Source organism: Falco punctatus (assembly GCF_963210335.1).
Source record: "Falco punctatus genome assembly, chromosome: 8".
Taxonomy (NCBI): domain Eukaryota; kingdom Metazoa; phylum Chordata; class Aves; order Falconiformes; family Falconidae; genus Falco; species Falco punctatus.
This window is the reverse complement of record NC_137588.1, coordinates 54,425,245-54,450,437: the sequence shown is the minus strand read 5'-3', so window position 1 is coordinate 54,450,437 and position 25,193 is coordinate 54,425,245. Positions and strand designations below refer to the sequence as shown.

The window sequence follows — 25,193 nt, the reverse complement described above, 5'->3', positions numbered from 1 at the left end:
GAACTTCAGACCTGTAGAAGTTATAAAGAGACGAGTCTCTGTTCCCTGCTCATGCTCCAAACTGCTCGCCACGGCTCAAGCCCTGTTGTTTCACTTGGTCTAGGACAACAGAGTCAAGCGAGGAGGGCTTTTACGTTCTTTTCCTTGGGAGATCCCTCCACAGACGAATTAGCACCACAGTCAAGAATTTTGACCCTCTATGTAGTTGAAGGAATTTAAAATACCAAGGGGTCTAAAAAGTGATCGTGTACATTTTAAACTGGGGTTAACTGCTTGCAGTCATTGCTGTGGAGGAGCTCATCCGTTACACAGAATTACATCGGCGCCACTGACTTCCTGTCACACACACATTAGGAGCAAGAAAATAAGCATACAGCAGAACAAGGGAGGAAAAAAGCCACCTAAATTTATTATTCATTTCAAAATACAAGAGATTGCAAAGATCCTGGAAGAGAAGGAGCATTTGTCAGTGCCTTAGTGAACCTTCCTGCACAGCTCTCCTAATTTGCCTCCATTGCTTGCCCATGCAGGAATGCCGGGCGTGCAATAACTTCCACACATTCACAGCATGAAAGTATTCTTGGCATAATCTCTGGGAGACTACACAAACCAGACATGTTCACAAGCAGCCCAGCAACATGCACGGTTCAGATGAACCACTTGATGAGACACACCTGTGGGTTCACAGTTTAGAGAGAGATGGTCTCATCCATCCGCTCCATACATACAGCACAAGAGACACAATATAGCCCATTCTAAGAGGTGCCACAGTCAATGGGAGGTGAAAGTACTCAGCATCTTCCAGGAGGTATTCAACCTCTCTCAGGATCAAGGCATGCTCCTTTTCTCCTTAGGGGCCTCCATATCTTTTGCTTCTAACAAAAAGAAACTGCAGCTACACACATTGATTTTCACTACCCACAAGGCAGGCAGAAACTTTCAAACATGAATTTTTCTGCATCAGATCAGATGGCCGCGATGCTGTCACTAACAAGCGAGCAAATTCCTGTGAATATTTATTTAAAATTCACTGCGGTGTTAATATGCTTCAATAATTTTTTGCTCTATTCCTCTAAAAGTAAGCTCCCACTTAAGCCATATTTTGCCCTGCTACTTCAATTTGCTGGAAAGCTTGTAAAGTTAAATCCATCAAAGTATGGCTGCTTTGGCTTTTTATGCAAATTCCTCTCATGATAGTTATGTAAGTGCTTATGCAATGAAAATATACATAATACACAAACCTGCCCATGTCACTGAGAATTATTTACAAGAGCCATAAATCAAAATTACATCCTGTCTTGTTTTATATTTAAGGACCTATTGTACATATCAAATGTCACATGTGCCCAAAATTTGCTTTCAGTCACTTCCCCCAAAAAATCCCTCAGAATTGAACTGCCTGCTGAAGGCTATTCTTTAGTCAGAGTCCATGCAAAATTGTGTTAGAAGCTGTGAAGTTAAAACATGCACATTGACTACCAGAGCGGGCCCTAAAGACAGAGACATTTACTGGATGTAAATGTTCAGTGAAGACAAAGGTCACCTTATCCTTTCCCAAAGTCTGATCATGTTAGAAACTCCACATCCCGCTCTCAAGTTTTGCTCCAGCGCTGAAATGTTTCCATGGAAGGAATTAGCAATGAAACTTTATTAAGCTTGGTGATTGATTACATTGTAACGGCCAAGCTACCATAACCTCACAGGCCATGGGACTGCAGAACCTCTGCTGTTAGGGCAGAGGATTCTGATTCATCACACCACCAGAGCAGATGGGGCACGAGCAGAAGAGCTGCCTGGCAAGCCAAGCCTCCAGTGTGCAGGAAATGAGGTTTTATCTGAATTGGTGGCTCTGGTCCAAATCAAGCAGTAAACAAACTCTTTTGAAAATGCCCACAAACTGGAAATTCCCAGAAAGGTCACTTCAGAAACATCAAAACACTTCCAAAACACATTTCCCAAGTTCCCAAGCCTGCAGTTGATCCGTGACATAGTCTCTGGCAATAGCTGCAGCATCTGCAAACACCAGCTCCACACAGTAGCTGTGGGAACTCCCAAGACCCTCCGGCTCCACCACAGCCTCGATGCTGAGGACTACCCCAGGAAGCCTGCCCAAAGTCACAGCTCCACACCAGGGAGTGCAGGAGCTCCGGCAGTCCTGCTTCAGCCAAACCTCTTAGCACTTCCAGACATGGAAATCAAAGTGGAGTTCACGCTCCCAGGCCTTCCCTGCTTTTTTACAGCAGGTTGGACGTGGTAGCCCAAGACCACCAGCTGGAATTTCAAGCCCCCAAGCCCTGGATGGTCCTTGGTGCCATTGGACAGACTATGCCAAGAGAGGAGAGGCTGCATTGCCTGGGCTGATCTGCCAAGAAGTGCTCCAGGAACCAGGGGAGCTCAGTTTGGGAAGAACTCACCAAATGGGATGACTTCAATTGAAACATTTCAGGCCCAGCAGATGTGCTATTTCGAGCTAAACTTTGTTTTATCAATACATCTCTAACTAGCATGGAATAACAATATAAAAACCAATGACCTTACTCTCTACTGTTTCCTTCATACAGTGTCATTTGTACTTATGAGACTCAGTACAAAAGAGCACTTATTCCCACCAGCTTTAAGATCTCGAGACAAGTGGCTGACACTATTATTTACGGATAACAAGAATGCAGCAGCAATGCCTTAAGCTACTCTGTGTGCCCTGGCTGCTCCCTCCCATCTCTATGCTGCAAGGTGCCTCCTCAGATCCCTTGGCAACTGTTCACAGGGTTGAGATGAAAAATTTTCAAACTTATAGAACAAGCTAGAGGTTTTTTTTCTGTGTAGAAAGGTAAATTATGTACTGAGAACAAGGTAAAGCGAAGACCAAGCGTGACCTCTATATTTGCACATCTGCTTCGGTTCACACTCCAAGTGAGATTTGTTATTAAAAACTTCAGGTAACTGATATGCATTTTGAACAATATGAAAGAACAACATTGCTTCCCAGGAACCACAGCAGGATGGTACAGCACTTGCTTTTGGTTCTGCAGTGATGATTAAGGACTTCAGAGGAGGATCAGCTGTTTTCTGAATCTCAAGTATATGATCTAATGCTCTGAGGTTCCCTTATTTATTTCTGGCTCCTTTTAACACAGAGTGTTTAAATAAAGCTTTTCCTGTGTAAACCAACCCTTTTTTTTAACTCATTGAAAATGTTACTTACTTGGACCATCTAAGCCTATTTAATGCAATACTACAATTACTTTCTCTTTTGCAATTTACACTTAAAACAGTCATCTGAAATATTACTACAGGAGTCCGAGCAGATGGTAGTGGTGTACGTGTCAGCTGGTCTTGTTTGCTTACCTTGAGCTCAGTTCTTCTCCAGACTCTTTATTCAGCAGTTTAACTGCTCTGACTACCCTTGTTCATAGCAGTACCTTTGAAATCTGGTCACTACAGCAGAAAGCTAGGCTTCGTCACCCAGAGTTGGAAACTGAACCTGAATCATACGTCTTTTTGCCCCACTGCATCAGCTGTTCTGGCCCAAAGTGATTTTAAATGTAAGAGCCCTTTCAAAGCACTGCCAACTGAATGGTCTGCTCTGTTCATAGATCCCAACCAATTAATTATGTCACCAATACCACAGGGTTTCTGAGGAGGGGGCTGCTGTCTCTTACTTGCTGTTTCCCACATGTTGCAGGCTGAGTTGGAGACTGCTGCTCACCAGCCTCTGCTCTGGTGAGACCTGAATTCTGGAGTGAGCTGGAAGCAAGGTGAAAGCAGAACAGCGGCGTGTTGAGCAAGGGCTAAGACAAGCAGGCAAGATTTGCTGGGGTTAATAAGGAAGGCAGCAGTTACTTCTTTTGCTTGATGAGCAGGTTGTTAACAAGTACAAAACCATATGGCAAGGTGGATGCTGCATAGGCCCTCCCCTCAGATCACACCTGGGTGAAAACAAAGCAGCACAGCACATTAAGTCCAGGTTACTCTGACTCCCCGCAAAATCTAGCAAAGCCGCTCTATTCTTCCCTAAAGGTTTGTTATAATATTAGATCTGTAATTCCCCCCTCCAAGCAATTTCACAACACTGGGCAAGGCTGGGGCTAGACTATTGCACCGCACTGGTCTCTGAACACACGAAGGAGAAGCTGGTACTCATGCATTCCCGCATGTGTACCAATAACAGATCAAATCTGTTTTACAGGGCCTGAGTCTTCCCTTGCACCTTCTGGTCATTTATGCACACAAAGTGGCTGCAGCAAGCAGGTAAAACACTATGAAGATCACCCTGGCAGCTACTGACAGCCAACCTGCATGGACTTCCCAGACTGTAAAATGTATATGGATAGGGATGATCTAAGGCCATATTTCATAATTTCTTTCTTTCAAAATTATTTAGCACTATCCCACAGACAAAGGTCTATATTTATCCAAAGAACTTCCACAAGTTGGCTGAAGTTCATTCAGAGATTTAGATCAATGCGTCTCATCTATCCCGTAAAAGTAGCAATTACACATCTGGAAGAAAAACTTGGTTTCCAGGGCCCTTTAAGTCTGTGCCAGTAAAGGTGCTAACTACAGCTGTAGTTTACAAGAAAAGAAACATTAGAGTAACAACTCTACAATTTAAATCCAGGATTATAAACTAAATACCCACTATGCAAACATTTCATTGACAGAACTGTGGGAAAAGGGAGATCATGTCATTTAGTACAAAAACAAACAAAAAAATCCAACAAAAAAAACCCAAACATGTGACTCCAAACTTGTATTATGAAAATACCAAAGAACTATGACATTTTTGCTCTCCCAGAAAAATGATCACATCTTGACTGAGTACTTTGCTTTCTCACTTCCTCTTCCAAGCTGAAATGTCAACTATTTTAAGTAAAATCAGAATATTACTCAACCACAAATCAGAAAAGAACCTCGATGCCAGAGCTGTCATCAAAAAGGCACATTCCAGTTACACACTTGCAGTTTTACTATTAAAAAAACAAGAGATTAAACCCCTACACATGCTTTGCTGCTTAACAACACAATTACTAGCATGTTAGTAAAGCTCAGCACTGATATTCCAGTCATTATATCTGCAAACAGTAAGACACTATGCAGTGAGAAAACAAATCTTTTATTGAAACCAAGGATGTCTCATTGTGACAGGTGAATGCTTTACCTACAGAGATTAAATCCATATACATACTGGTTTTATGCAGTCTTCATGTTCTATTTACACAATTTGCTTGCTTAAAAGGGTTTAACAGTCAATCAAGGGTTCAAGTATGAAATTCCACAACAGAAGAAAATTACATCGTGTTATTGAAGTCAGCTAGATAAACAATGCCTTCTGATTATGATGATATCATTATGTGCTTCACGATGAACAGAAACGACAGAAAACATTCACCTGGTTTCATATTCAAAATACTTGCTGAGATTCATGTATAAATGGATGAATGAACAGAAGGGTAATTGTGTATTATTTTAATATAATAAAGTCAAATTTATTCGAATCAGTAAGAAAAAAATGTTTCTTTCTATCTTGTGTGGAGTTCTGCCTTACTGCATTTGTGTTTGTTTATGATTCTGACAAGCTACCAAAAAAAAGATATAAATACAGAGTCAAAGCTAAATGTGTATCTCTATTCTTTTGCAAGCAAAGTGTCACAATATTATGCTCATTAAAAAGCTTTCAAAGCCTAATAGCTAAGTGAAACACTAGACCTAATGACTTGAAATAAATATCTTGCAACCGAGCTGTTTAAGCCACCATAGAAACAGACCTCTTAAACAGCAGAAGCGCACACAGGCCAAACCAACAACAGAGAACCTGTGTTCACTGAAATCACTTGCAGTCTTGCCACTGACTTCAGTAAGAACTCTCACTACTCAAAATAAAAACTCCCATGACTTTTGTCTTTCCTTTTGGATTGAATCTTCTTTTATTGGCTTGCTATACCCAGCCAAAGATGGACTCCTCCTAGAGAAAAAAAGATGACAAAAGTGGTACGTTCCCTTTAATATAAAAAAAGTCAGATATGAAGCATGACAAAGACTTTATTCAGATTCTTCAGATTTTACTTTAGACCACCACAGGATTTAGCTCAATGAAAAGGCAAAATCTACCTCCCAGCCTTGGCAATGCACACAGCCCTTCCAGCTGAGGACAGAGCTGTTCTGCTTCCCAAACTTGACTGAAATCTTGAAAAACATTTAAGACCAATGTCATTAATACTGAAGTATAAATGGCTTATTAACAACATTGATCAATACCAGTGCATCTTTTTATTATGATTTTTTTGATTATTTTCGCATTTCAGCTTGCTTGGCAATTAATGGACTACATACATACCCTGTCCAGGTAGGATACCTCATTCTGTGAACTCTGGTTCATATCATTGCCTGTGGGAGAATATTATGTCATCATTTTCAGTCACGCTGAATCTAATCTTAATTACAACATTCCAAGGAGTAAATAGGTAGCATTAGAAATCAAGTAGATTTTTGTTCTCCCAAGAAAAATATTTATAGAGGCAATAAAATACAGCATTAATTTTCTAGCTTTATTAATCTAGTTTTTTTAAAAAAGATAAAAATGAACCCAGTTTATTCAGATTTGTTGATCCATATCTAAATGTCTGCTAGAATTATTCTATTTGCTTCTTGTTTAATGAAAAATTCAGATCAATAGAAACTTATCTCCTGGATTTGAAGTTGTATAAAATCTGCTAATTAGAAAGAAGGTATTAGAATTGATGGTTTTCACATAAATAGGGCTTAATAGTAGATTCTCAATTAAAGCTCATGAAAAGTGAGGTACAATTACAATTAAGGATAGAGTAAGTGTTGGGGGAGGGAGGGGCTGGTTAGTTTGGGTTTGGGTTTTTAAATCACTGGAAATTATATGCAAAGATAATGCTCTCCCTCCAGATGACAAAAAGAAACACGTAGCTGAAAAGGGAATGGGCCCTGTCCATAGATACAAGCCTGACAAAGCAGCACATTGCATATCTATAACAAACAGAAAAGCTGATTAGCAGGCATTATGTTATGGTGGTAAATCCACCTAGGAGATCGTATAGCAGCTGACTTCGGGGGTTTTGTTTTACAGTAACTTGAAATTTTGGAGATAATCTCTTGTTAAAGATTTCTACTCCTTTTTCCTTGCCTCTTGTTCTCCTTTTTCTTGCAAGCAAGCAAACAAAAATCCTGGAAGACTTCATTATTTCCTTCAGTGTCCTAGACACACATGTATATGTCCTATATACACACATATATGCCCACTGTTCCAGTTGACCCTGAGATTTACTGGCCCTGCCTGGGGCGAGGCGGACAGCTTCCCAACTTGCAGTGTGTCTGGAGTGCTTATGGTTGGACTTGATGATCCTAATAGCCTTTTTCCAACCTAAATGATTCCATGACAGAGGCCAATGGGATCTTGATTGGCATAAAAAATATGAATAGCACATAATTAACAAGCAGCATCTCGTAATATCAGAATTAATCAGGAAATTGTTTTAAAGCAAACAGAAGTGCTTTTCCACATAATGCAGAATATTTGCAGAATAATTGCAGAATATGTTATTGCAGCATATTTTGGAATTTCTTCTACTATTCCAGTGACATCCCCTGTAGGTCGCAGGGGACATTCATTGGGGTAGACAGATTTCTGTTTTGAACCTGAATAGCACTTCTGTTCTCGTGAAGAAAATCTTTGAGGGAGTGTTTTGTGGTCACGTATGTGGAAATCTAATCAGTATTCAACATACAACATTTTACAAAAATAAGATACTGGCAACAATGGGCATTCATTTTGGCATATACTCTAACATGCCTACATGTGGAAAACTTCCATCAACACAAATGTAAGCTAGGCATAAGTGGTGTAGGTGAATATGCCATTTTTTAACTTGCCTGGTAACTCTTCATGGATTAGTATATTATTTTCCCTAAAAACTCATCAGACTGTGAAGTTGGAAATTCCAATTACATTTGAAAGCATACACTGTATTATCTTAAATTGCACAGCAACTACAATGTGTCTAATTGAAATTGGCGCAATGCAGAGCACCAGTTTTAATTCCTGAGTCATTTTCCAGTAATGAAATAGCTGTATTCAGGGCACAGTGTGAGAACACGTTTGAGGGTTATGTTAACTTGTACTACAGCTACCTTTGGGGAACATCTATTTATTGTCTGTATGACACCAACCACTATTTTTCCTATCTGAAAAAAAAAAATTATTATTCATACAAGTACTGCCTTAGACGAACCTGTGAATAATAGCTTAATTACGTATTTCACATGTTCAGAAAAACTTGCAGGTATTTTCTGTCCATGTCTTTAATGTTAGACTGCAGCAAACACTTCTGCCGTCCTTCCTCCAAATGAATACATATAAGACCCTCAATGGCACACAAAGTTTTTTTCAAATATAGCTATAAGTGTCTAAAGTATGCAATGAATTCCATAATTTGTGAGTTCTAAAACCTACTACCCAAAGCAAACTGCTAAATGGACCTTAAACCTAGGGATCTTATGTCAAAGCACTTGCATCAATTAGTTTTTTCTAGTACAACAAAACATTACCAGTTCATTGACTACCTTCTCCACTGAACTGACTGCAGGTTAAGAGTCGACTTCTGAACTTTTCATTTTCTTCAAGCATTCTTGAAATTACTTTCCAGACCTTAAGCCAGACTTTGGACTGAAAGGTAAAATTGAACTTTCTCAGTGAAGCATATAAAAAGTTTGCATTAAAACACCTATAGGGCAGAACTTTGAATTCTTCAGCATGATTAGGAAGTCCAACTGTTTTTTTGCTGAGGACTGGGATGGGGGAGGTGTGGAGGAGGAAAATATATGTGGGATATACTGGAAAAATCACCTCTAAAAATAAAAAAAAACATAAATTACTCCACAATTTTCCACATGAAATATCCTCCTTCTTTCTTGCCTGGAGCTCTTGTTTATCCAGGACTAGTGAAGTGACCTTCTAGACAAGAAGAGCTTATGGAAACGGTGTGAGAGCCATCAGACTCTCTTCAAAGTCATCCAAAATGGGGGGAATAACATTGCTTATTTTTCCAGGAGCAAAAACTATCCCATGTAATCCCTCAACAGCAGCATGCTCAGATTCCAGAACAGCAACAGCCTTGCCTATTTCATATAAAATCCATATTAATCTATTTTGTAGATGTTGATGACCTTTATTTTAGAGGCACAAAGCTCCATATATAGTGGGCACGTTTCAGTTATGTGCACTGAACACATTAAATAAGAACTGTTGACAAAGACATTCAGAGAGGCAGCCAAAGAAATATAAATGCCTGTTAACATGCTAACATGGCTTTTGCTGGACCCCATCTGTGAAAATAGTTTAAATCTAAAGATAATTCTTTTCTCATGGGCATTTATTGCTAAAACATAATACATTTTCCTGATTCTTTTTGAAGACTGTTGAATGTACTAGAGGAGTAACATTATAGCATGCTATTAGCTGTTCCTCTGAAGTCATTAGTATTTTGCTGGTTTTAAATCAAGCATCTGTGACATGACTATATTGTAGTCTAGCTGATTACTTGTACATCACACATTACAAAATCTCATAATGAGTTATTGGTTTAATAAATGTGCCTTTTAAAATTTCAAGCATTTGTTGAACTACTGAACAGGAACAGAAATACGTTTGTGAAACAGAAAGTAATTTCATATTGCTACTGAAGTCTGGTGTTAATACCTCTGATTCTTGCCTTCGCTTATTTGTAACCTGTAGGATTTCTTTGCTTAAAACATAAGAGGAAGAGGAGCTGCGGAGCTTTTCCCTGCTGGTTGTGCACCAGCAAGGTGTGCAGCACCCTGGCCCCAATCCAGCAAAGCATTTCAGTACAGGCTTTTAAGTCAACAGCATACTCTCATTCTTCAAGGTAAGCACATACTTAAGTGCTTTATTGAATGAGAGCCAGAATTTTAAAGACTCCACAGAGGGAAAATAATACCATTTTTCTTTTCTGTAAGTAAGGTTTTCAGTAACAAATTCAGTACCAATTCAATCTTTTAATCTCCCTCATGCTCTCACATAGACATACACCGAACAAGCAGGAAGCAATTTTCTCAAATGCAAAGGCAGCTCATTCAGTTCCCACATTTTATACCTTTTGCTTCTTCCGTTTAATTACTTTATCACTATTTCTTGAAGGGAAGGGAAAGTCAAAGGTGTCAGCCTTAGCCTCTCGAAGGTCAGCTAGGAAGAGAATTTAGAAAGTGTATTCTGAGTGTCTACAATATATTCCTGAGGAAGCTGTAGATCTGCCAGAGGGATACTTATTTCTGATCCCAGCAGGTCACAGGTTATCAGCCCTTACACCATGCTATCGCCTTACATATTTTCTCCATTATAACCATGGGGCAAGTGGGTGTCTCTCAAACTCCACAGAACAGAGTTCAAAACTGTACAACAACAAAAAATTAACACAACAGGCTTCTGGACAATACAGGCTAGTTTTTCATTCCCTCTTTTTCCCCTTGCTACGGCAATTGTCTGAGCTCAATTAGAAAGTGACTGGACTGAGGCAAGAAACCAGACACATCACCTCTGCTAGCACTAAAAAAAAACAGAAGCAAGAAGGGCAGGGCTGATCTTGTGGACTCAAGACACACACAGCCGCGAGGAAGGACTCAAGTGAGTTCCAAGCAGGGTGAGGATGGCAGCTTTCCGAGGAGCTGCTGGGCAGGCAGGGCACGGCATGAGCTGAGAGGAAGGGTGACCCATGTGGGGATGCTGAATGTGGTCACAGATGTGGGCTCGTTCCTTGCTGCAGCAGGGCTTCAGGCAAACCAGCATCCTCCAGGCCACCCAGCCCCGCCACCAGATCGCCAAGGCAGCCACGCTTTGGGAGCAAGGCTTTGAGTGACCGATAGTCACAGGCTGCCTCCGAGGCACAGGTTGGCATCAACGAGACAATAACCCGGCAGAACCAGTGCTTTTAATTAGACTAATGTAACATTTCACTTTGTCATCTTTGGGAAAATGGCTTTCAGGAGGAGACAAAAATACAAGAAAATGAAAACATCTCAAAAGCAGCAAGTTAGTAAAATTCAGGACCACCCTCTCTGTGTCACCCATCGTTTCCAGCTCACACCCCGGCTTCTTCTCCAGAAGCCAGGTCATGTTCTCCATTTTCACTCCATTTCACCCTGCGCAGCAGAGCTATGTTTCACAACAGATCACAGTGGAAAACTGCCTAATCTTTTTTGTGTGCTTTTATAGAAAAAGACACCCACGCCCATGCCCATCCTAACTTTCTTTGACCCTAGCCAAAAAGAAAGAAAATTAAAGCAACATCTTCGAGCTGTCACAGCGATGAGGCAGCCAGCAGCGCAGGAATCCCCTAAGAGGCAGGAATGACCCAGAAGTTTGGCACGTAGCAGAGCAGCCCTGTCGGACACAGCTTGGTTTTGGCCTTATCTACCACAGGGCAGGACGGGGACGGCTGCGCCGGTGGCAGCCACCTCACCGTACGGGGTGGCAGTGCTGCAGCTCAACACTGTAAGAGTTTGGGGCAAAACCATTAAATTTTTCACTCTCGTTAACACCATGTTCCACCTCCTGCCTAAACACCCAGTCCAACTATACCAGGCACGTTAAAAAAAATAAATATTGTGCCACCTTCCCGCCTCAGCGTGCGCAGTCTGGTTGAGAGGGAAGCATCACACGCACTGCAGGGAAATGGCTTCCCGCCAGAGGAGGGGACATGGCGGAGGCTCAGCCCGGCGCTCTCCCTGCCCAGGCTCAGCCACACTTACCGTGATGGTGGCTGACAGGCTTCCCGGCACCGCCGCCCCCCACCGCCTGCGGACCACGGCCACGGTGGGCCTGGTCCCCTGGGCCCAGGGTCCCCCTCAGCCCCCCGGCCTGCCCCGCGGGGCTCGGCTGGCAGCGCAGGGCCTCGTCCCGGCCGCCCTCAGCCTGCCGGCGGCCCCCGCCATAGCGGACCACAGAGCCGCAGCGGTGGGAGCCGAAGCTGTTGCTATAAAGGAGCCGCAGGCGCGTCCTCCCCCGGCTGGGGCCGGCAGCCATGGGTGGCGGGGCAGGAGGGCGGCCAGGCCCTGCTGTGGCAGGGTGACAAGTGGTGGCGGGGGCTGGGGGGGCCGGCGTCCTGGCTGCCACGCTGAGGGGGGACACAGCGCCTGTGGCCCCTTCCTTGGGGCAGGCCTGGCCGGGGGGTTCCGCAGAGCTGCCCTCGCGCCTCGTCCTGTGTGATGGCGCCATTTCGGTGCCCCGGCTGGACGGTGCAAAAAGGAGGAACCACTGAGCGGGGGGAAGGACGAGCCTCGCGTGGCACAGAGCGGCCCCGTGCCACCCCGTCCCACTGCAGCCTGCCCCCGAGGTTGCTGTCAGCCAGCCTTCGTTAGGGTTCAGCACAAAGCAAGCTGCCTGCACTCATCTATCGATATATTTCCTGCAAGTTACGGATAAAGTGACCTAGGGGACTCCAGGCTGAAGGCTGCGATGTCTTGTTTGTCTCTGCCACCACGCACAGCGGAGGAATGAGCGGCACCTGTGGTGGGTGCTCCTGTGGTTCCTGCAGCCATAAGGCGCGGTCACAGCGGGCAGCCTGCCCACCGTGTGCCCGCTGGGCTCCAGTCACCTGCTCAACAGCCCTGGTGGAACATGAAATACCTGTTGCCATTTTGTCCTTCAGGCAGGCGTACCCGTGCATTGCACGACACCAGGGGGACATCCCTAGCAGCCCCCCACGGGGGTGCCCTGCAGAGGCGTGCCCCGCTGCAGTATGTTTATACCATACGGCCAGCGACAAGCAGTATTGCTCAAACCACTCCGGAGCACAAATCCCATTGATTTTTGCTTTGGGACAGAAATAACGTCTCTGTGCTGCTTCCCAGAGTGTCAGCAGCTCAGAGGAGGGAAAGCATTACGAATAGAAAGAATAAATTCCACGGAAAGACCTTTTTCTAATTGTTTTAGCATCACCAGCAACCTGAACGGCGCTGATGGGAAGAGACCCGGCAGCACACCGCTGCCTTGCCCCGGCCCGTGGCGGGGCAGAGCCCCCCGTGCCCCCCGGCGGGGCGGGCTGCAGCGCGGGCGGCCACCACCAGGTGGCGGCCGTACCCAGGGAACGGCGGCGCCGCTCCGCCGCCCCCCCGCGCCCCGCAGCCCCCCGCGCCGGGGAGACCCACGGCGCTCTGCTGCCAAGTATCCCAGGATTTTCAGCTATTTTCTACACGGTCAGAAAAAAGGCGTTCTGTGTATGCTGTCGAAAAAGAGGAAAAAGACTTCCAGAGGCACAGCCTGACGGCTTGCAAGAGGGATTTTGTTCTTTCCCAATGATCAAAGTCCAGGCGCCAAAGCGTGCGGACTAAAAAGGAGGTCACGGACACTATGCACTCACCGAGTCAGGAGTCTAGAGATCGGCTGTGATCACAAAAAAACAACCCCGAAACACCGGGGACCCCCTTCTCCTCTGCAAAGAGCTGAGCCGACACGCAGGCCTGGCGAGGCAGCAGCCGGCAGGTTTGGGCTGGGGGTGGTTTTGTCCACTTCTCCCAACAGCACTTTGCCAGCACTTTGATTTCAAATGTAAATTCAGCCCAGATCCCTTTTATGATCTATTGCTACTGACAAAAAACGATGCTACCTAAAATCCATGAGTAATCTGCAGAACTGGAAAATTCAGCTATTTTAACCGCACACTGTTCTTCTGCCTCCTTTCCACATGTGTGAACCGACTACCAGCTAGTCACTATCTTTGTACTTAACACTTCCAACAAGCATCTCAGCTTTTCACATCTTTAACTGTCTAGTTAAAAATAGAGCAGATTCTAGCTTTCAGACTGCACCTCAACATGCCTCGTTTTGTATTCAAATGTCAGCTTCTCCAGCTCAGAACTCACATTGTTTCCTGAATTCTATTGCTTCAGCTTTACTTTGGCCAAGTATGCATCATGTTCTATTAACCCTGACTATCATTTTAAAATAAGTTAGGTTTTGCTGGTAGCAAGGCTACAGCTTACGCCACAGAGAAAGAAGGAGCTGATCAGATATTGCTGCATGCACTTTTATTGATTCCCCGATTCCCTAGTGGTTCCCTGCAAAAAGGAAACTCCTGCTGTTGAAGATTTGGTTTACTAGGAGAATTCTTCGCAACAGAGTTAAAGTACTCACATGATTCACCATTGTAGCTCAGGCAAGGCAGATTGCTTATTAAGTATTACACTATCTTGATCAACTGCAAATTGTGAATACATTCAAAATACTAATCTTAACACCATTAACAGGGATTTTTATGTGGAAAGTATGTTAATTCTGACAACAGCTACAGTCAAACCTTGTTAATTATACCCTCAGCAGTAGCACAAACAATTACTGTATCTCCTCCGTTTTTACGGAATATTTAATAAGTGTCACTGGAGTGAGGTATTTTATTAGAATGCTGTTACTTTACAGAAAACACTGGGGGCCGTGTATTAGCGTAACTAGGAATCATAACAAAACCAAAACTCACCATTTCTGGTAAATCGAAGCAATGCATTATGTCGTCTTCAGCTTTTGCTTACTTTTAAAATTTCATAATTTACAATGGATCTCACAGTTAATTATGTAAGCAATAACACAATGCAGCAGAGAGATAAAATGGCCAGCTGCCATTTTAACACACCTGCATTTCATATTAATGAACCTGACTATCTCAGATTGCTTTACAAACCATACGTGGGGGAATCATTTCATCCACACCAGTCATAAGGAGAGGCACAATTTCCCATTTCTCCATGCTGCGCATAAAAATATTTAGCAGACCATAAACTAAGTTTGTTACATAAAAGTCTGAGCCTGCCCTTGAGAGATTTTCAAATTGCCGAGAAGATTCATTGACTTTATAATCAAAACACAAGTCAATGAGACTGAAACCCTTGGATTAGAACCTTGTGTTACAGTATTTAAGCAGAGATTGCCAATCTGAAACAAAAATATGGGGGAAATGAAAAAAGGCAAAATTAGTAATAACACCAGAATTAAACAGCCTTATTTCTGGGAAAGACTTGTAGTCAGGTGGATACAGCAAAAAGGCAGGCAAGGACTTCAGTTTCTCTGATTCCATTCTTCCACACAAATGTGCAAGTTATTAGTATTTCTTGATGACATTCTTTGTTTCCAAATCAGAGACAGTGAAACTTTACCAAATTTTTAGTCTGCAGGAACTATGCTATTAAATGGTTCTACTGCTGTTCTGGGGAACGTGCAGTTAGACCCTACGTGAGCACACAGATGAGGAAGTTTAGTCCTACCTACGATAAACCTCCAGGTATTGTTCTCTCACATCCTGGAAGAATACTGGTTCAGTACAGGACATAAAAAAGAAAAATCACTAAATCATCCTCAGAATGAGTGGTAATGTAGGTTTTCCACGACCATCTGTCCAGGCATGGAAAGCTCACATTTTCTCAGGCTCTGTTCTGAAATCTAACGTGATCTCAGGCCAAAGTGTGCCTGCGGGCTAACGTGATCAACAATACATGTGTCTGCATATATGAAATGATCCTGTTTCACTACAGTATAAATACCACTGAACATACCCGTTCCTCAGCAGTAAGTCCCTTTGTAATGGCACTAGGGTCTTCGCAGAACTCTTCCAGATACTGAACATTCACTCCCTCCCTACCCCCAGAGGCATAAATAAGGATGCTGCCAGAAAAGGAACAGAGCAGGGCTTCTGTCTCCAAGGATTGCTAGCTCTGCAGAGAAAATTGAAGCAGTCACTGCTTTGTTCTTCCATCACATTTCTCCAAAGACATCCCCCTGTAAAAGCAAAGCTTGAGCAAATTTTCTTGCCACTAACTGAAGAGCCGAGTTGATTCTGCCAGTGTGTACAGAGCAACATCTGCCTGTGAACAGCTGGCCCACCAAGGCAAAGCTGGGGGCTACTGCCTGCTGCTTACAATGGGAATGTTCCTCAAAAACCTAAGAAATCACATTTAACTCACTGAAAGAAAATTCAGAAACACTTGGCATGAATGTTGGCCATACACAAACCAGTACTGGGCATGTGCTTCAAGCGACAAGCACTGTCTTGAGAAACAACACGGCTAAATTGACAACTTAATGCTTTCACATGCATAGCAAGGCATAGACAATCACTAAGCAAACTGATCCCGGCTCATGAGTCAGCAGCAGCCGAGATGGTGATTTAGATTGAGCAAACATGTTCTCAAATGTTGGGTCGGAGAAAGTTGGCAGAGACTTTTTTTTTTTTTAATGAATTGCTCTGTGTGTGAATTGCCACCCTTCAAGAGATTACAAAACTGTGTGAAGAGTTACTAAGGCACACGGCATTTGTCAACTGCATCTCCACCGTCAGTCTGCTATATAGGTAAAAATCAGCGTTCTCCACTCATATGAAAAACAAAGCAACTCAACCTGCTACAGTTTTGGAATTAAAAAAAGAATACCACACAGCTGAAAGCAGTAAAATTCAGTCCATTCTAAACATTAAGATTAATGCAAAACCAAAAACGTGTTCTCACCATCACCCTTTACCTGCGTCTGTGCTCAGATGATTTAATCTCAGCTATCATGACTCACCAAAATTAAATTTCAGGAAGAAAACCACAACCAGACACAGATCTTATATGCTTCCATATTTTATATATACTAGGGGGACTGCAAACTTCTGACTAGCAAATTTTGTGAAGGAACCTTAACGGAATAGTACCGCACTATGGTCTCCCAAGCTCCGTAAACAAGGTGACTGAGGGAGCTTCCCTTAGGGATAGATACATTCAAATAGATTAACTTTTAGTATCAAATTGTCTCTCTGACAAGCCCTACAAAAAGTCAGCAAATTATAGTTCATGTGTCCTGAAAACAGGTGATACCTGGTAGCATTAATCAGAGCTCTGACTTTCAGAAAAACTTTCTCCCCATCTTAAATGGGCAGCTTCAGTAACACATTCAGAGCACGGATTCAACCTCCCGGCCCCCTTCGATTTCTGTGACTGCCAAGACAGCTGGAAGTATATTCTTATCCCAGAGGCTGTTTTTCATACCGACAGACTGAATCCGCTCATTTTACACAGAGGAAGAGATGTCAGTGTTTTTTCCTCATCTATCCTTTCTGAGGCTATTACTCGTCTTAGATTTCCTGTAGGCAAGCAATGTGCATTTCGGACCGTGGCTGAGCAGGCTTTCATAGCGCTGAATAAACAGCAGCTGGAGAATCAGGACAGATAGTAGAAACTGTCCAACAACAACTTGAGAGCTAAAAGACTCTCTTTAAAATATACCTTTAAATATTTTAAATGCCTTTAAATCTGTACTAGATGGGTTATATCCATCTCCATCCCAACTAAGTTTCTTCACCGATGTGGAATGTAGCAGTTCATTTAGTGAAAGTAGCACCCAAGAGAAAGTTGATGGCTGACTGTGCTCGACCAGCAGTTTGTGCTGAAAGAAAATAGTTGAGATTCACATGCTGTGGAAATTCTGAAATTCCACCCAGCAGGCAATGTCCATCTTCTGGAGTCTGCCGGTAGGATTTATTTGTAGTTTCAGGACAAACTGAAACCCCAAAGGGATTTGCTATATCATCTTTCCTAGAAAGTTACTTCTCAGCAATTGAGAATCAGCCAAGGCCATCCCTACCAAGAGCAATTATTTTTAGTTTTGAACACTCCAGACTTCTGGCATTTCACCTCATTGAATTTTTTAGACTCTGCCTATGTAAGAAAATACAATTTATTAAACAATCAGAATGTATTTCACAGTCTTCAGAATAGGAAAATTTTAGAATGAATATACACATCCCCAGCTGTAAATCAGATGCTGTATCCTGATAAATGCCTCTAATCGTATAGCATTTTGAATTGAAATAGGCCAGGGAGTACCATTAGTGAAGGATGCTGCCGGTTCCACCACCATGACATCAAAAGACTTAAATGCCCCCATATTCCAGGACCAATTTTCAGGTCTATCATACCTCTTAAACTTTTATCAGAAAAACCACTGATAAGCACATGCTTTCTAAAAGACCATCTGCACTTGAAAAACACATCAAGGACTTGTTAGCACATTGGGAGAGGCTGAACTATGACTGTTTCTTAACACCACCAATGCAGAAAACAGACGTAACGCTTCCCTTACCAGCCAAGTCACACGCTAAAACTGGTCAACAGCGTCTAGTGCTGTTTGGCTGGCACAAAAAGCAGCACGGAGAAATCAGTTATTCACTGGGCAGTCACCGCATCGCTAGCCTCTCTGTTTTTTATCCAAAGCATACCAGCATTTTCTGTTAATTTTAAGGGATTGGAAGTATCTGCACGGAGTCACCAGCAAAACTTTTTGTTCTTGTTAAAAACTAGTTTCGAAAGGCATGAGCTTCTAAATTTGCATCATCTGAAGACAATGGCAATTTGAAGCAATTAGCATCTTGCAGAACTAATCCCTTTACAGCTCGATTCTGTAAGACCTGCATTTCCTGAAGCACCCACAGAAAAGAATGATACTCAACATCTATTTAACATTTACAAGACCATTAGCTGATGGCACAAGAGATTAGCAGCTCAGGTGCCAAGAGCAAAGTGCTGGTCAGTGCAGTGGGCACAGTTTGATTTCTACTGCAATACTGTATTTTGGGCTTCAGCTTTTTCTCACAAGGTACACGTGCATGTTCCAACTCACGGTTCCGCTCAGCAGAGTGGCTTCCAGACCAATCAGAATTATACTTCAGTGAAGTTTAGCTGTTTGTATCAATGTAAGAATAAAAAGTTTGGGGAATTCCTACCAAGGATGCAAAACTCCTGAATCCTTCATGCATGGTTCCCATTGAATAGTCCTTGAAGGGCAGACACGTTAAGGTTGTAATGCTTCACATGACTTTTTAGACAGTCCAAGTTCCAGTATTTCAAATTAAAAGGCTGACCCTAACAAGCTCTTTGAAAAGACAGACTTTTCCCTTCTGTTGGTATCAGATCACAACCAGAGGACAATTAAAAAAGAATCCTTGTCTGTCCACGCCTTGCTTGGCTCTACTCTGGCCTTAGTCTAGTTATCTTTTTGTGCCAGCTGCACAGTGGTTTCTGACTTACATGGTACATTACGTGTGCCTCAGTGGTATTCTTCTCATCGAACACATCACCTGCCCAGAGAGCTCGATTTCAGAGCTGTACATTATATTTTCACCTTTATCCCTACGAATTAGCTGCAGAGAGCACAAAGTAGAAACAAGTGACGCAACTACAATTCTTCAGCTAGGTTGACGTGCTTAAGGCTGTGCAAAAAATAGAAACATCAGTGCTGGAACTGCTGAAAGGCTTTTCCAAAGCCACACAAGATTTCTAGTGAACACTCAAAAAGCACCAAATCCACAAAATTAAGCAGTTAGCATTCAACATTCCCCAAAGACAACATCCGGACAAACAAGCAGTAAAACCAGTTCTTCTTACAGCCCGATTCAACAGACAGCAGTTCTACAGGCCTCTAGACATCACCCTTCCATTTCTGCAGCATTGCACGTGGATTTTGTACCAAATGATACAGTGTTCAGGGTACTCAGCACCTCTCAAGCAGTTATACCGTCCCTCACCCCCCCCCTACAAAACCACACTCCACATGCTGCCCAGAACAGGACGGCAGACCTTAGCCTACAGCACTTTACAAATCGTACAGCCAGACGTGTGCACGTCATCAAAATCACTTCCCCAAGCCCCACGAGCTTCAGCCACAAAGGAACATGTTTCTACAGGAAGCTTAAAATAAAAAGGTTAAGAAGAAACATTGAGTTAAAAGTTTTATTCATTCAACATCTCACATTACAAATATTTAAAAATTATATGCATACTGGTATAAATAGTCATTTGCAAACTATTTAATAACATTAATTTTCACTAGCACTTCAACAAATGAACTCTTTAAAAAAAGTAACTTGTGTTATATAACTTAGAGTAGAACATACAAAAATATGAACTTAAACGTGAAAATGACTTTAATAAAAAATGAATTACCCTTATTTAAAATGCTATAATAAATACTACAACCTCCCCATACACAGTAAAAACTATATGGAAATTCAGCCAAGTAGTACAATTAACTGACATACTTAAATAACTTTTCCTTCTGATAATATGAGCAATACATTGGGGGAAAAACATATTAGGGATTAGTAAAAACTAGACACCCACTTGCTAAAAGTTTCACTTCCAAAAAATATAACAAAAAATCTGATGAAAATTATAAAAACTAATTATACTTTAAAATTTAAAAATATAAAAAATAAAACAGTTGAATACAATATTGTCCCAATTCTTACAATGCTATCACAGTAGCTTTAAAATAAGATAATAAAATAAAGCAAATGACCAAAACCTTTTATTCCATTTTTTTAAAAATAATCTCAAATTTACATTAGTAGAAAGATTGATTTCTGATTCTTTTCTTTAGAAACACCAGCAAGAAAGAGGATTTACTAGAACAGTAGAAAATGACATTTTTAAATGTCTGCAATTAAAAACAAAGAATTACACTGCAAAGATCTTCCAGAAGTCTGAAATAGGTATTGCACATAACTTGAAGTTAACTTGCCACAATTCATCACATTCAAGTTTTAAATCACCTTTTAACAGAAGGTTTTAACTCTTCAAAAACAAAAGGGGTGAATTATCAAGTCTTTCCAACAGCATCCTTATAAAACGCTAAATTCATTCACTGCAAGTTTTAAATTTGCATTCTGCAGAGGTCTGTGTATGGAGAAGTATATACTATACCAAAAAGCACGGGGCAGTGGGGTTCCTTTACATATAAAATAATCAGAAACACTTTATTTTACATTGCAAAAATAACCATGTAATTACTCTGTAACTACATTGTAAATACATGGCCAGTGCCATGCTAGTGTGATAAAACTACATGCTTATTAACCCCTTTGCAAATTGAAGTGATACCCTAAGACTGGTAATCTAATTACATGTTAATTATGTTTGGAGCTACATGGTAACCCCAACTACAAATCCCATGTAATCAGAAGGACATGTAATCACTATTTAAGTACAGAGTAATGTATATAATTGTTTATGCCCTGTAAATCGAAGTGTAACCAAATAATCTGTAAACACGCTTGTCACACAATCACAAGTGAATATTAGTAGAATAACAATTTCTTACATTAGTCATGCATACTAACATTACATGCCTGCCACCTAGCAGGCTCTCTTTTATTCTTTAAATATAATTTAAAAGAGCAGACACATTTCTGCATCGAACATCTAACATCAATTTTTTTGTTAATAATAAAAATGGCTAAACATTCACCAAAAACGTCTGCATTTGTGTGTAATTTTTAAAAACTTAGTAAGAAGCGGTAGACAATTTTGATGTTTCTTTACTTTTAAATTTCTACACTATATTTATGCATTTAAATTTCATGGGTCTAAAGACAGTGTCATTTGTCACTTTCATGCTTTTCTTCTTTAATTCTCAACTTTACATATACTATTTCTTAAATTATATGAACACCAAATACCTGGTGCTGGGCTAAGATGTTTAAGCAACATGCTTTCTTTTCTCTGCAGATTCTAAAATAGCATTGCCAGTGCACAACATCCATAATTCAAAATGTATGCAGAGCACTGAAATGTATAAAAAGCAGAATATAAGAAAATAAAATTTATTAAAATTATTTATATTAAAAAATGAAGTATATGAAGATCTCTCAGTAATAAAAGTACAAAAAGCTACTCTTTGCAATATGAAAAATTGAGGTATTGCATAAAGAGATATCCCGTCAGTGAAAAGTGTGCCTAAAAATGCTCACTGTTGGAAAAACAAGATATACAAAAGTAGTGCATAACAAATATACATTATGTGCATGACAAAATAAGTTAGCTACAAAAACACTGTACCGAAATTCAGCAGGTCATGTACAAAGGGAAAATTATTATTCAAAGCTAGTTCTCAAACAGTGTTATTTCTGGTAATGGTAACCCATCTCACCTGTTTACTGGGTAGGATCGGCACAATAGCACACCCCAAGCCACCTACAAGCATTAAAAAAATTAAAGGAACATTCCAACTATAATTATGTACTTCAGAGAAAAAAAAGTCCCTGACAATCTACACAAGAGCACTCTGCATTTGCATTACTGTTGTCAATATTTTCAGGGATTTCATTATAAAAGCAGCTCCCTTTCTATACTTGACTAGTAGACAGCAAATGTCTCCATTTTGACCTTTGGAACTTGGTAAGGTATAGTTCATTAAAGCCTGTACTGAAAATAAAAACTGCTTCTCATAAAGATAATCTGGGCTGGGGGAATGGGATGAGGGGGGCTGACAAAGGCTTTTAGCGGAGCAGACGTTTTCCAAGCAGTGCTGAGGCAAGTCTTTGGTTTGAGAGAATCTAGGATGGTATCATGCCACTCAGGCAGTTCAGAAGATTGCCACTAAATTTGTTTGTTTGCACACTGCTAAATAATCATTTGAGAAGTTGGCCAGGGCATTAGTTCAAAAGTAATAAAAATAATTTTCAGAACTACTCCTTCATACAGCTATTTCAAACTAAACCCCTGCACCCACTCTTTATCATTCAATTCGCATGTACTGCGTTAATGCTTCTCAAGGTAGAACTTAATAAAGCAGGCATTAACTTAGCAATGTTGGCACTTCAAATACCTGTGTTTATTTCCTCATATTAAGTTCTGAAGAGGTGGAATCATAGTTGGGATTCTTTCTACAGGAAGAGTAAGAAAGGCATATGCACGCTTGCACCATTTCATGCTCAAATTCAGAAAACAGTGCAAAACAAGACTTGGAAACTAACGTAGGTTCATGCCTTCTGTTACAACTAAGTTAGAGGGTATTTAAAACTAACTTTACATCCAAGATGGGAAACGAATAAACAGCCAATTTTAGTTTGTGTGACACAATGGAATATCAAAACTTCAATAAAAATCAGTGATATCCTTGAGGTATTTTTAGGTTTTCTACTTTTTCATGTCAAAATGGAGAGCAAAGGCTGGCCCCTGATGAATGTTAGTATATTAGGATATAGAGTTATATATAGCCATCAAAAATAAAATCTATATATTTATCCTTCAGGAGAGGAAATGCCAGTTAACTAGTTGTCATTACTCTAGCTTTGGTAGGATTTCTAGGGCTGTAACCAGACAATTTTCTTCTTAAGGAAAAAAAAAAGTGCACTCCCCCCTCAGTAGTAACTTTACTCAACTTTTACATTCAGGAATTCTTAAAATGCAATTAGTTTGATGAAAATATAGTAAGCTCTGCCTATCTCATTAGTAATTTGGATGTGGGTGGTAGTCAGAGGCATGGTCAGATACATACCGAGCTAAAATTTCATCCTCAAAACCCTTAACAGATTTTTTTAAAAAGATCCATTACTATAATGCTGCTTCAAATTTGCTCATGCATTTTTGTTGCTTTAAACATGCTCTTTCCTGTTGGTAGGTAAATGCTAGCTTCATCTGTTGCTGGAAAAAATCCGAAGTCAAAATAAAAAGAGAGGCAAAAACAGGCTTCCCTGGGGGAAAAGTGTCAGAACAGACTGATAGTGTTATTGTTACATGGTTATTTTAATAAAAGTATTCTTATGCTCTTTATTAACAATAATTTAATTTAAAAACCAAAATACTCTATTGTTTCAATTCTCTTAATATTTTTCTCTCCTCTAAGAAAATGTTGCATGAAATTAAGTGTTCTCTGGGTAGTAAAGACAAGAGAATGCAACTCACTTGCAACATGTTATCAATACGAAAAGGAGCTCCCAATACAGTTTTCAATGACAAGATTCTACAAAAAAACCCATATTATAGGTCATTCTTTCGTTATACTATTGTTAAATTACAGACTACTACAAAAGGGCATGCTATCTTGAATAAGAGAAAGGGTAGGGTGGGGTAGGGACAATCAGGATAACAGAAGAGTGCACTTAATTTGAGGCCTGCATATGAGCACTGCAGTGATCATTTAGTTCCAGCGGAATGAAATATGTCTTGGGCGATCTCCTCCCTCCTTCACCAGGGGCTTGTGGAATTCCCTGCCAGCGCGTGAATGGATAGCAGCCCAGCAATATTCACAGTAATACTGCAGACAGGTAACATTAGCACAGAAAAATGGAGCAAATTTTCCACCGCAACGGGCCCCCTGACATTCATCACAAAGCTGATCATCCAAGACATATGGCTTAACTTCCACCTGTATTCAAAAAATGAGAAGAAAGTTTAGAATTCTTAATAGCGATGTAGATAATGACGATTCCACACTATTTATTATCCATGTTCTAGGAGGACTGTGATCACGGTTCTGTAGCAGGGAACATCGCACTCAAGAACTTTCCCGCCCCCAGTACACATGATCATTGCCATTAAACACCCAAAATTGCAGGAACCTCAGAACAATTCTGCTCCCACTGTCCTGGATCCTTAAACACACCCCAAAACCAATGCTGACCATCAGCATCACACATGGTGTCACTGATTTACAGAAAGGACCAATCAACCTATTGTTACAGAACTATTACACGGATTCACATCAAAACCCTGGAAAATTCCGGGGGTTTATTTTTAAATATGGTGATGCACAATTAAGCTCCTACCCTTTCAGGTAAGAATGTAAGCAGTTTACACAACACTGTAACTGCAGATTAAATATGCACGTGGCCTGCAAATCTCAATGGCTGAATTTCCAGCTTTAAAAAATGTATTTTATTATCTTAATAAACTGCTCATTTCTGTCTTCTTCTTCTGTGGCTTAGTCCTCTCAGCAAAAGGAAACCCACGTAATCTTTTTGGGATCAAATGAGAAGCTTAACACGGGACCGATGCCCACCTACGCTGTTGGCATTAAGGGCCAGATGATGAGCAGTAATTCAGTACAACAGACAAGAAAAGAGAAGAAACACTTCAAGTTCTTAACTGATAATGACTCACAGGAACTTACCAGCTGGTGCTCCAAGGATGATACATCTACACTGCAACATCTGCAGGCTAGTACCTTGTAATGTAGGCATTTGCATACCAAAACCAAGCCTGCTGTACTGTGGGCTACAAAACCCTGCTCACAGCACTCAAGAGCACCTTCTCTGTGACAGCAAAGCAAAGCTTGCTGCTCGCAGTATCCAAGCTGGCTACAGCACAGTTCATTTAGACATGCCTACATGTTTACATCACAACTGCGGCACTGC

General features: G+C 41.2%; 2 protein-coding genes across 3 annotated transcripts in view; both read right to left on the bottom strand.

Moving 5' to 3' along the window:
- NSG2 (neuronal vesicle trafficking associated 2) overlaps positions 1-11,347 on the bottom strand; it is a 54,628-nt gene extending 43,281 nt beyond the window's left edge. Inside the window, exon 1 of the mRNA XM_080398564.1 lies at positions 1,672-11,347. Coding sequence (XP_080254690.1) covers positions 1,672-1,673 — 2 coding nt within the window. The 5' untranslated portion in view covers positions 1,674-11,347. The remainder of the gene's footprint in view (positions 1-1,671) is intronic.
- Positions 11,348-19,774: 8,427 nt separating this feature from the next.
- Positions 19,775-25,193, bottom strand: part of CPEB4 (cytoplasmic polyadenylation element binding protein 4) — a 45,214-nt gene continuing 39,795 nt past the window's right edge. For both annotated transcript variants that reach the window (XM_080398555.1, XM_080398556.1), the window contains one exon: positions 19,775-24,205. In XM_080398555.1, coding sequence (XP_080254681.1) covers positions 23,978-24,205 — 228 coding nt within the window. In that variant the 3' untranslated portion in view covers positions 19,775-23,977. The remainder of the gene's footprint in view (positions 24,206-25,193) is intronic.